This window comes from Homarus americanus, unplaced genomic scaffold, assembly GCF_018991925.1.
Source record: "Homarus americanus isolate GMGI-L3 unplaced genomic scaffold, GMGI_Hamer_2.0 scaffold4060, whole genome shotgun sequence".
In the NCBI taxonomy this organism is placed as follows: Eukaryota; Metazoa; Arthropoda; class Malacostraca; order Decapoda; family Nephropidae; genus Homarus; species Homarus americanus.
In genome coordinates this window covers 11,427,844-11,441,719 of record NW_024746161.1, presented here as the reverse complement: position 1 = coordinate 11,441,719, position 13,876 = coordinate 11,427,844, and the positions used below count along the sequence as shown (strand labels likewise).

General features: G+C 35.0%; 1 protein-coding gene across 1 annotated transcript in view; it reads right to left on the bottom strand.

The window, feature by feature from the left end:
• Positions 1-11,007: 11,007 nt before the first annotated feature.
• LOC121878922 (sodium-coupled monocarboxylate transporter 1-like) overlaps positions 11,008-13,876 on the bottom strand; it is a 53,793-nt gene continuing 50,924 nt past the window's right edge. The window contains exon 12 of the mRNA XM_042385352.1: positions 11,008-13,742. Within this exon, the coding sequence (XP_042241286.1) occupies positions 13,614-13,742 (129 nt within the window). The 3' untranslated portion in view covers positions 11,008-13,613. The remainder of the gene's footprint in view (positions 13,743-13,876) is intronic.

The window sequence follows — 13,876 nt, the reverse complement described above, 5'->3', positions numbered from 1 at the left end:
CCCCTCTGCCCAACACTTCTGCTTTCTATTCATCTCATATATTGCTCTCAAGCATAATATTTCTCTCGCTTTTTATTTCCTCTTTCCTTTTGCATCCAGAGTCCATATTGTTTTACACCCACATCATAATACTGGTGTATCCCCAGTCTTTCCCCTCCTTTCATATTGTTTCCTCTACTGTATTTACAATTCTCAGTGCATTTATGACTTAATCAAATATTAAAGCATCATACTATATGATTAATTATTTAAGTTATAAATACACTTCATTATATTTTAAATTAAGTATGATCTTTAGATGTACAAGTAACATCATATCCATCCTTACAGACTAAAATGGTAACATTTGGATGAGGAGTTTATTTATTGTGAAATGTTATTATATAATGCACTGGTTAAAGATTGATGTTGAATAACTCTAGTTATAAAGAAAGAACTAACCCACTCAGCATAAGACACCATTATAATACTGCACTGTATAAGAATACTTATAGTTTTAGAGTATAATTCACATAAAATAAAGTCTAATTACAGTACTGTGTTCAAGAATTTCCAAATTTTGTAAATGCAAAACATCAATAGTAAAAACCAATTAATTTGTAGTGTTACCTATATAGTTATCCTGTGTACTGTATTTCCAGTCGAGTATTAGAATGTACTGAAGAGTAAGAATACTGTATTATGAACGTTTTAGAACTAATATGGTTATAAAAAAAATTATTGATATAGGAACAGCTTTATGGAGGCAGTGCTTTGCAATGCTTAAGTAGTTCACATAGCCATATTATTCCATACAGCACACATTATTGTACAGTACTGTACTGTACATGAGGCATACTCTAATTCACAGATATAAGAAATTCAGTAGTTAAAGGCTTTATCAAACTGACTTGTGCAGTTATGTAGAAAATACAATACGTATTGGCACTTAAAGGCATTTCAATACAACTGCTTTTCAAACAAGAGCTAATAATAAGCTTTTGTGTTGTTGGCAGTACAAATGAAAAGGCACTGTTCGTACTCTCACTGAATACTTATGCTGCACTTTATCGTGGGAAACCCCATTAAGGGGCAAACAATTTGGTTTGGTATACTGTATGTGAACACATTCAATTCATCTTTTGTTTCTCACAAATGTAGGTTAAGATTGTACAAAGTGATAAAACACATGACTGTTCTTGCAAATTATGTTGTATTTCTTTTTCATATGAATTTTCTCTCCCTTTTGCTTTGCTTATCGTGTGCACGCACACACACACACACACTTTTTTTAAGATACTGTACATTGTTACTTGAATGAAAAGTTAGGAACTCAGGAAAATATTTCAGTACTGTATTGATTTTTGTCTCCTTTTCTGAGATTTTAGCTTCTCCCAAGCTAATTCGACTAGTAATTTTAGCCTTGTGCCATTGTTGAGTGTGATAGAAAAGTTGCTATTTATTTTATCTGTCTAATAATGAGAAGACCATCCCTTTCTGTTGACATTAGAGTAATGAAGACCTAAGCTATTGAATCACCAATGGAGCTACCTAGTTCTGTACATGACACAGATCATTAATAATGCCTTGTTCCTGAGCCACAAAAATAGATCTTTATGGCTGAGAATGCCCTTGCAATTTTAGTACAGTACAGTATAAGTGCACTATATTTATGTAATTAACTGTGAACAGATTTTCAGATCAAGAACTAGGTGGCCACAAAATAGTACAAGAGAACCTTTGAATAATTTTATTAATATAGCAATTTTCAAAATAAATGTGACTATAGGTACTGTATTGACTGGTACCCTGTACTGTATAAGTTATTCACAACATGTACTTTTGTGTTAAGAATAATAGTTATATTGTATAGTATATGTTTATATACATAATTTAACTTTGTGACCCTCTGTATTACAACATATGTTGCCCCTCTCTTTTACTAGGACATATAAAAGGTCTGGGTATGAGAGGTATAGTGAGTTCTGTTATGTACCACTGAAAGAGGCCCAAATGAACCATGTCAATCAAAACAAATGGTGTAGACTGTAGAAAGTTGCAGAAGGATCAGCTCGATTTGTTTGCATTAAAGAGTACTACAGTACATTATTGCACAATGGAATGTATCAAAATGTGTAGTATAATGGTACTTGGCATTCATGTTGTCAGTATTATTAGTGAGATTAGAATTGTTGATAATTTTGTCAGTTAAGATGAATAGAAATGAAACGTAAAAAAATATATATATTTTAGTACTATCCGAGATAATTTCATGAGTATGCTGTACTGTATACTCTCTTGGTTGTGTGAAGGTTATTATATATATTGTCTTCAAGATCATTTAGCATTTTACATGGCAGGGAAAACATCATTATTTTATTTCATGTCATGCTTGTTGTGGCATATAGTACTGTACTATTTCTTTTTGTAATAATTGTCCATTAGCATTCATTGATAAACTTAAATAAAAGCAACTAGCTTCTCATTATGGCCCAATATCTTAGACACCATAAGCAATATTAACACAGTAATGAAATGAGAGGCAAATTCACAAATACTGGACAGTACATAAAAGACTATTATACTGTACACTGTACAGTACTGTACTTTCACAAAGCCTTTAGACAATCAAGTTCACTTTGTAGATCTCTGTCTAAGTTATGGGTCATTGAGATTTAGGGTTCTTAAGAGTCATAGGTAATGCTTGTCATTAAAACTTTGAGGAATATTAATATTTAGCTCTGAAAACTGTATGCTTTAATTTAGGACGTAGGTTAATTGTCTGTTTATTCCGTCATATAGAAAACGAGCATCTTTAATTACCGGTACTTACCATAATTTAGGAGTGCTTGTAACAACCAGTGAAGTTCACAAGTTAAGCAAAAATAGTAAAATGTAATAGGTCCAAACTTACAACAGCAGTAGTAATGCATTTTATTCATGTGCTGTTTTTTGTAGAAAAAAGAATTTACTGTAATTAGACGAGCCTAAATATATGTTCTTAATTCAGACAAGGGATGACAAAGAACTAAGTCCATACTTTTTTCAGTCAGTATTGATTCACTGATGTACAGTTGTTGACAAAATTCCCTGAACACTTGGCAGTATCTGGCATCTACTTTTGGGTCGTATATATGATTCGTTTATACAGTATCTAATAATGCTGCTTTTCATCACATATTATGGCAGAACCACAAAAGGGAAAAAGAATCCTTAACATAGAGAAAATTGCAATCCCCTTCACCTAATGATCCTCAAGTACCTATATGCCAGACACTGCCAAGTGTCCAAGGAATTTTGTCCGAAGCTGTACATGTACGTATGTAAAATCTTTTCTTCATGCAGATAATTTAAGTCATCAATGATGTCCAAAAATTTTAATATATATTAGTACTATGTAAACTGTAAAACACATTGGTAATGCCTGTACTGTATTTGGCATGTTTTATCTTAATTTGTTTTATGTTGCAGATTATAGAACAAGAAGACTACACTTTACACTCAAAGAGTAGCGAAGTAGCAACAGTTTGTTTTATTTTCAAGCTTATGCCTTAGATATTAGATAATATTCAATAATCCTCTTAAGAATATATATATATATATATATATATATATATATATATATATATATATATATATATATATATATATATATATATATATATATATATATATATATATATATATATATATATATATATATATAAATTTTTCTGAATAACATAAAGAGACTGTCATACTTTAATGAAAATTATGAGAATACTCAAAGTTAATCAGCATACATTGAGTCATGTCCTCTGCTTTCTAAAGTGTGTTTTATCACTGATGACTAAGAGAAGAAAGCTTGGTAAACTTTGCTTGCACCAAATCTTGCCCTAAGTTCATAATGAGTATGTTGAGACTTTAGGCAGACAACATAGCTTGTGAACTTGGTTAATGATTGTATCTTGTGTTACTGTTACATTACAGTACAGTACACACAACATATTAAAGCTACCTATATTAATGTTATATTTTTCAAACCTTACAGTATAAGATGACTGACATATTTAAAGTGATATAAGAAAAAAATGTTGCTAGGAAGGAATATACCAGCAATCAGTGTCCCTTGACAATGTCAATGCCTTGGGAGTTTATTTCTTATGTCATTTCCAGTCAAAAATGTTCTATGAACAAGTGTCCGATTCTCAACAACTATGGAGTATTTGAAGTTAAAAAGTGTTTTGCAAAAAATATAAATGTACAGTATTGAACAATTGCTACAACTGCTTGTTTTAGTCTACTGCAAATATTCAGAATGGCAGCTTCAGCTTGGATATACTGTACATTAGCCACTTGGATGGTTTTCTGAACTTGTGGCTTCTTCAACCTTAGGGGCAGACATCTGTCGGCTTCAGGAATGAGCACTCAACTTTGTGCCCTCTGAGATGTTTATAAACATCTATTAAGTCACCTCTTGGCCGCCTATAACATACGGTAAGCTAGGTGATTGCAGGCATTCGAAAATCTGGGTACCTGAAGTGCTGTAGTGCAGGCACCAGCCTGGTGGCCCTCCCTTGTATGTTTTCGGTTAACTGAGTCTCTACCATATCTCACTTTTGAAGAGCATTACGAGGGTATATGAATGCCCTTCTTATAAGACTTGATTAGCTCAGTTGCTCAATTCACCTTTTCACAGTGGTCCCAGAACTTCGGTTCATTGTCAACATACACACCCAGGTCGTTTTCACATTTGGTCTCCATTAATGCTGTTTTTTTTTAGTTGTTTTTTTATCCAGTTTGGACATGTGATATGCCTCCTAACTGTTGGTACAACCTAGGTGCATTCTCTTGCATTTTGTGACATTGATTCTTAACAGTCATTCCTTTGACCACTCCTAAAGCTGACATAGATCTTTCTGTAGGTCTTCACAGTCCATTTGGTTCTTAATTTCCTTGAATAACTTGGCATAGTCCATGAACATTTGTGTGAAGGAATGTATAGCTTCTGCCAATATCACTTGTGAAACAAATAAACAACAGGTCCAGTACACTGTCCTTTGTGGTGCCCCATTTGTCACAGGTATGCATGAAGATTTACTGCCATTAATCACCACACACTGTCTGCAGTCATGAGGAAAGTCTCGGACCACAGTAGGTAATTTTGTGATTGGAGATTATCTACAAAAAAAAACTAAGCTTGTGACATCAAGTCATGGGATACCCTGTATAACCCATATAATTCTCATAAATACAGTACATATTGTACTGGTACAGTATATAGTTATCGTGCTTCCTTCTTTATGGTACATTGTGCAATTAGTCATTTCATGAAATGACTGAAAATAGTGTAGTCAAATAGCAAATTGAATGTTTCACTTTGGTTCGTTTAGGTTAGGTTAGCTTGGTTTGGCTTGATTAGGTTAGGTCCGAAAGTAAAATAATACAAATATTTAATTATAGCGCCGTCGGATCAACCCTGGTGACCATATTTTATTTCACATCGTATGCGATACGGAAGTGTGTGTTGATATCTTTGATTAGCGAGCGAGAGCTTATTTTAATTTTTGGGTGATTGAACTTTCAATCAAACAAACTTTCGACTCTGAATTCCCAGCAGCATACCCTCCAGATCCAAACCATCGCTTTAGGTCATTAATTTCGCTCTCCTCGATTACACAACACCTTAAAATAACACCTCTAACATCACCCTCCCACAAAATAATATGTTATCTCCACCAAAACAATTTCCTTTTTTTATAAATTAATACACATATCTTACGACCTGGTGGAAATACTTACAAAAATAATGGAAATTAAAATATACACATTAATTACTTACCTTTGTCACGGAACTTGAGACTCGGTGGTGGTTGGGTCATCAAGAAGTGGTCGGAAGAGGAGAACCAATGGTTTGAGCAGTAATGGAGTAAGTCAATTAGCGTCTTGTCTGAATAATTGTGAACATATGAATATTTAATAAACTTACTATTGTAAAACAACACAGTAATTAATACACTTTCACCGATTCCTTACAGTTCTGTGGGGTACGTGATATTGGTTCACACTCAGGATGGGATGGAGAAAGGAAACTCACATTATGCTCTCTGTATACATATTGTATTGGATGTACTATCGTGCACCAAAGTCGTGTCCACTACCCAGCCACAGTGAGGGTTCGAATTGCCTTGAGTCTGAAGTTTCAAAACAGCTGGGGGAAATGCTATGGTCGGCCAACAGATGTCGCCCACTGTGGGTGGGGGGGGGATAGAGGAGGTGGGGGTTAGGCTAGTAACAGGCTGTGTGTAGGTGGAGCATAACATCGTGAATTCTGCAATCACTGATAACAATAAGAATGTCATGAAGATAGTTAATATTATTAAGCATGGTGAGAGATGTGTAACTGGTAAATAAAAGCACTACAGTGGCCATATCTCTGCCGTTCATGGCTACGATGGTGCGACTGATGGGCACACCAGTAATTAATTCTCCGTGACTACCATTACTGGTAGTCACGGAGAATACACAAGTTGTTACCAAGGTTGGTGCCACCCACACCAAGGGAAGGAGGTGATGTCGAACACTGAAACATGCCGAGGTCTCATTCCTACCATTGTTGTCACCAACAGGTAAGTCACATTAATTTGTCAGCATAGCCCACGTCATCCTTATACTATTGCAGGGTGTCCCATAAGTGACAACAAATATTTGTGGAGGTGAAAGAATATGTGATATTGAGTTGAAAATCTTCTATACACATAAGCATTTTTCGGTTTACTTTAGGCGTGAGTTGGGTTGTAAAAATTACGCAGGGCAAAAATTTTGCCATGTTATATTTTATTTTTCTTACCAATTGCAGCCATACTGTGTGCTGTTGTAATCCTTATTGGTGGATTACATAAGGCCTATTAATATCGTGAAAACCCATTTGAAGATACTGTAATGTTCCATAACTTGCATTAAACAACATCATACGTTCACGAGTTCCAACTCCGCGCCTAGCCTCCCCCCCCCGCTTCTACCCACCCAACTATTAAACCTCCTAATTTGAGCATCATGGGTTACCACACCTAAACACTAATCGACTACAGGTAGTTCTGCTATAACGCGATAGTAGTGTTCTTGTAAAACATCGTGTTATAGAAATTCGTGTAATAGAAATGTAGTGGACGTCTCCCCTACAAACTGCGTAGCTGCACACCACCTGCTACCGTCTTCCCTAGCAACCAAGCGTATCCGCATTCCAATGCCCGCCGTATCCTAGCAACCGAGCCAAAAGGCCGGCGACTTCTCGGGTTTTCCCAACATGACTCATAGCGGCTGCTGGGTATATAAGCTCTGTCTCTCCATTGAGATTCATTCTGCCCATTTTCCTGAACAAGCAACATCTCCTCCAGCAAGCTCCTAGCTGTCCAGCATTCATTCAACCAGGAGGCCAGCAACAGGCAACATCTTCTCTAACGAAGCTCCTGCACATCTACCTCCTTCAACACGCTACTCACCGAACGTCTTCTACTGAGCAGCCCCTCACCACACGGCATCTCCAGCACCAGACTGTCTCTCATATAACTTATATATTATACAAGAAAACCACATTAGAGTTTCCTTCCATCCTGAGTGCTAGACAACATTAATATATCGATACCCCTACAGAAATAACAGGGCTTATGGAGAAAATAGGGTTAGGTGCAGATTACTCCAAATCGAAAAAAAATTTCGTAGTTAGCCTAACACAAAGGATAGCACAGTCTAAATAAATGTTACATTCATATCTAATAATGAAATCATACAGTAAATGTTACACTTTACCTTAAAAAAATATGAATATAACTTGATGGGGGAGAAGGGTGATGTTGAAGAGTCATGAAACATCAAGCTTTTCTTCAAGTGTTATAGCCTTTCTTTTACGATCACCAGAGTGCTTCCCAGAGATATTCTTCTTTTCCATGGTCACAATATTGGAGAAACAGTAATCACACTTCACTGAGGACACTTCAAAACTTCACACTGGAGTAAACAGAGCGCGCGGGTCTAAAACGTTATGTATTTTGTTTTTCTCTTATTTAAAATTTTACATTTTACATATACTGTACAGGTATACTGTATACATAAATATTACATAAATTATTTCTGCAATTCTTCACAAACAAAACACATAAATCAATTGAACATGTGATGTCGAACGTGAACTGTAAACACTGCATAACCCCGCGCCAAGCCACAATGTACAGTACACTTTAAACGCTACTTATTTTGTTTTTCTCTTTTATTTAAATTTTTACAATTTACACATATATATATATATATATATATATATATATATATATATATATATATATATATATATATATATATATATATAAGTAAATTGTAATTTCCATATTATTCACATTATGGTAGAGCGTCCACAGCCGTTTGAGTGCCCCAGTAGGTGTCGTTCTCCACCACTCCAGGTTGTCTTAGTCCTCCGTTTTCTTTTTGTGTACTCGCTCAGGGACTCAAGTATTTCTGTATATGACACAGGATGATAAGGGAATTTGAATTTATTTGTTTATTTATTTATATATAATATCCTGTAATATATTAAATATACTGCAAGTATTTTCTTTAATTTATATACGTGTTTCTCGACAAAGGGAGGCTACATTTATGGTGATCGTTAAGGACCAAACTCCGAATCCATGACGTGACTTCTGTTCATTATTTATATCCTAAATTTACCACTGTAGGTAGTTTCAAGAATTAATGCAGTCATTTACTGAATATTCTTTGCAAAAGAATAAATTTTAAATGAATTATTTATAAGAGATAAGTATTATGATCAGTAAATATACAGATATGCATTACTGACCACCACCTAACACAAGGACTGTTTAAAATAGCCACAGGCGGTCACAGTCAAGGTCATTTCCCTTTCTTGTCACTGGCAAATGGGGGTATGATAATAGCAGCTGTGTTTATTACGGTATGTTAGACTGGTTTATAATACATTTTTATTATTTTAATATACAGGTAATCTTCATTTTAATCCAGCTTCCCAAACGTAAGTTTCAGTATAAAATAATTAGTGGTACTGTAGGACCTTGTGAGTGGTTTACTGTATACATAAATATTACATAAATTATTTCTGCAATTCTTCACAAACAAAACACATAAATCAATTGAATATGTGATGTCGAACGTGAACTGAAGTCACAACAACCGTTCGAGTGGAATCGCGTTAGAGCAAACGAGTTCGCGTTTTACGAATATCGTTCCTCAATTCATAAATCGCGTTCGAGCAAATTCGCGTTGTCAAAACACGCGTTATAGCAGAACTCACTGTACCTCCCACTCACCCCCTCCTCCCATCCACACACCCTACCTCCCATCCACACACCCTACCTCCCATCCACATACCCTACCTCCAATCCACACACCTTTCCTCCCATCTACACACCCTAGAAAGAAAAATAAATTAATATTTGATGATTTTGATATTCTTCATGAGCAAAGAGCGAGTCATCAGTCGAACATTAACTCACGTCTCACGGCCTAAAACCCCAAATAATAATAATAATAATAATAATAATAATAATAATAATAATGATAATAATAATATTTATAATAATAATAATAGCGATAATAATAATAATAATAAAAATAGTAATGGAGGTATTACGCTTATGCTAACAGTAGAAGCCAGCTGCTTGTTTGGTTGTGAACTAGTTTAGTGACATGCGGATCGTTGACGAAGCTTCGAAACTCATGACTATCTTTCGTTAATAATTATCAGTTTTATTTTAGCTAATGGTGGATAGAAGTGATTTAAGAAAATTAATGAGATTATAGATGACGGACCAATCGTGTATGGTGTTCTTTCCGCCGTCCAGTCGATTATTTTCATACAAGTCAGTAAAGCGAACCAATGAATTAAGGAATCGAAGCACCTCGGGTTCGCCACTCACCAGTGCTCATTAGAGGTACGGCAGTGGCGGCGGCAACATGTGTGTGTGTGTGGTCATACAGTATTTGATCGCTATTTCCATGTTTTACTTCTGCTGTTTGTGGATTACCTCGTGTTTGTGGCGTCGTGAGGACTTCCCGGACTCTACATTGTGGTTATTAGCAGTTGAGTGAAGGTAAGGTGATAACAAGTTGTGTTGTTGTACTGTGGGGTCCAGGGAGGAGGAGGCGGTAGTGTAGCTCTCCGCCGTGTGTAGTTGTGGATGCCGTGGCTCGGACAGAAAATACTGCTATTAAGATGGCTATTAACCTAAGCTAGTATGTGGATAGACAGATAATACTGCTATTAAGATGGCTATTAACCAAAGTTAGCATGTGGTATAGACATAATACTGCTATTAAGATGGCTATTAACCAAAGTTAGCATGTGGGTAGATAGATAATACTGCTATTAAGAGGACAATTAACCTAAGCTAATATGTGGATATATGAATAAAATCCCAGAATTAGTATCGGTACATTGTTGTTGCAGTGCGGGGTACTTATCCACCTGTACTGGGACCTTGATTTTGTATGAATGTATTGAGTAAAAATCATACATACATACATACATGAGGGTTATCGGCCTGGTTATGTCATGTTAAACACCTTGTTCAGTTGAAGTAACTTAATGTGTCGTATAAATGAGAAAAAAATACTTCTTTTTCTTTGTTTATAATAATCCTAATAAGAAAGTTGAAAACAAAAGGGTTCCAAAGGCAAAAACGAAGAGCCAATTATTATACTTCCCCGAAAAGTAGAAAATCTACGTCACTGAAAAGTAGATACTTACGATCTTTTGAGAATTAGAAAAATCCTAAGTTATTTTTTCTCTTAAGTTCGAACTTACGACAATTAAAAAGATCTTAAGTATCTACTTTTTGGGAAAGTAGGTTATCGACTTTTGGGTGAAATATTACCTAATTTTCCGAAGTAGATTATCATAGAAAACGGGAAATTTGTATCACAGAAAATGGGAAATATCTACTTCCTGGGAACATTCTACTTGCTGTTTCGAAAGATACAAGAGCATTTAAAACTTGTTGGAAAGAAATGTGGAAAAGATCATCTTTTACGAATTTATTGGCATGAGGTACTGTATAGTGTATAATTTATGTGAAATATAAAATAATAATGGCACAATGCCAATAAATACCTGCAAACCCACAGATTTGCATTTTAATTAAGCAATTGAAAGATGCCCAACATCAGAAGTGGTCTTGATGCACAGTTCATTGTTACTTTGAGAATAAATTTATACAGTAATTCTCTTGGTCATAAAATCTGTGAACTACTGGGAGATGGGAAAAGATGGTTTATAATAATCTAAAAATGTATTGCTATTAACAGAAAATAATACCCATCATCTTCAAACGTACAATATTAGTATATGCATTATTTATTTTAGTGCGAAAATAAGGGTTGGATGAAGAATTTACATTACAGGAAAAATATCAGAACTTACAAAACAAAATCAGGTAGATACAATATATCCAACAATATTATTGGAGCTAAAATACGAGGGGTACAACTAGGCACCATTTAAGAAATATTTACAGTACAGTATAAGTATTTTCTGATATCTTGTTTACTATAGTGGTAAAGGTAAAATGTCTAGCGACAAGATACACTATCATTTCTCTTGTAATATTAAAAGTTTGTTTGTGAAAAAAAAACTTAGTACAATACAGCTTTGACAGGCGATCACTGTAATCTGATTGCATGATAAGCCTGTGCATAACTTTCGAATATAAACACTAAATTCCTTTGAAGAAAATGAAGACAGTTAATTTGAATTTGGAATTGAAAGACATTTAATTTGAATTTGGAATTGAAAGACATTTAAGCCAGATCTAGCAGTCGAAGCATTATGGCACAAAAGAACTGGGTCAAAGTTATACCCTGAGTGGAAAAAAAAAATACTGTACAAAGCCATTTGCCTGCTAGTTTAAATGATGCACACTACACCACAGATCATTTCATAATTTAAACTGTTTATAATGGCCAGAGTAGGAACAGAAACTTTCCACTACAAGAGAAAAGTACAAGTCAGATGTAGACAAGAATTAAGACATCAGTACTACTGTACGTCCAAAACTACACTGAAGACTTGTATGTCTCCTTCCCTGGGCACACGAGTTAACTGGCAGCTCACTGGCACTGTGGAACACGTCCCATGTGCTTCCAGAATGCCCCATTGAGTTACCAGACTTTCATGTTTCTTTATTTTACTTGTCATTAATAATTGTCCCCATTTGCACTTCCTGGGTAACGAAAAAGCAACCATGATAATTAATCAGGGTGATGGTATAGGATAAAAATTAAAATAACAAGAAACGGACACCATTATGCAGTCTCTTCAGTTAGTATTGTACTGAACTACTGGGGAGATGACTGAACAAGGACTGGACAGAATTAGGATAGGGCCTGATCCATGTTTAGCTGGGTAGAAATAAAGATTTAGAGTCTTAATGTAACAAATAATGCAATATGCAATGTTTTCCAATCGCTTTTGTAAACCTTTTATAAATATTTAAAACTGTATACAACGAAATTCCATCAGAATTATAGTTTGGTGGTTACGTATTTACTAAAAATTGCATCACAGACCAAAATTAAGATAAAAAAAATAGATTATGTACAGTAACTGTAATGAGGTAAGTTTAGATAAGTAAAACAAAAACAATACAGCCTCTAATCAGCACTGGGCTAGGGTGCTGCTGGCAGTACCCCCCACGCTGGGTTAAATCGAGAAAAAAATCAAAATTTCCAAAAATAATAATAAAAAATGACGGGAAAATAGGAGGACGTTCTGGAACGTCACCCGGGGCTTTAGGACACTGCAGTTACTGTACTTAATAGCTTCAATTACAAACAACGTTCAAGCAATGTTGATGAAAAGAATGAATTAATGATAATGAAAAATTTCCATGCAATTACAGTGAATGAATATATAAAAGACAATACATATTCATACAGTAAGAGTTATTAAAATTTAATAAAACAAGAATCATTTCATAAATATCTAAAAAGCCTGCTAGGTAATGGGATAAAAATTCACCCGTGTAACTATGAGGCTCTAGTCAAACATAATTAAGAGGATATTCTTGGCTGTTTCAGATCCAGTTAAGTCATTAGAATCATGTCTAGGAATAACCAATTATGCAAGAGAATATTAACCATCACCCCCTGGACACTTGTGTTCAACATACAGTATGTACCACACTGACACAAGTTACAGTTCACTGTGTAGCGATGTATGGTATGTATGTCAGGTAATGATGCAATTAATACATTGTAATGTAGGTCCACATTCTGCAGACAGAGCACTAAATTACTAAACTGCACTGTATTATACATATGCCAGACAATTATGCAAACCCTGTATCAAAATTCAGTTCATATCCTCAGTTTTAATTTCACTTTACTGCCTCATCTACTGCAAACTTCAGTAACTAGCATCTCAAATACTGTAGGCTACTGAATTTGTGTCATAAAATGCCGATATGTTGATACAGCACATGAACCTTGGCTGCGACAGGAAGCTTGGTATTGACACTTCATATGACTAATTGGCGAACCATTATTTTATTATATCTTTCTTTTCACTGGTCGGCTCTCTTCTTATAAGTTCGACCTCTGAAAATGTTTTGTTTACAGTGAAACATATTTTACAGCTTTGAGCTCTCAATCACATATCCATTTTGGGTTTTTTCAACAATTTCAGAGTTAAAGGTTGGGTTGACATTGCCCAAGGAAGAAGAGCTCTTGCTCTCTTTCAGACCCTCTTCCTCATCAACCTGAAAGATAAAAAATGAACTTAGCAGATAAGCTCTAAAATGGCAAAAAGATTACTCCACTAAATAAAATTATGCTTAATTCATTAGGTAAGAAACACCATTGTGTAATATTACATAAAGACATTACACCGACG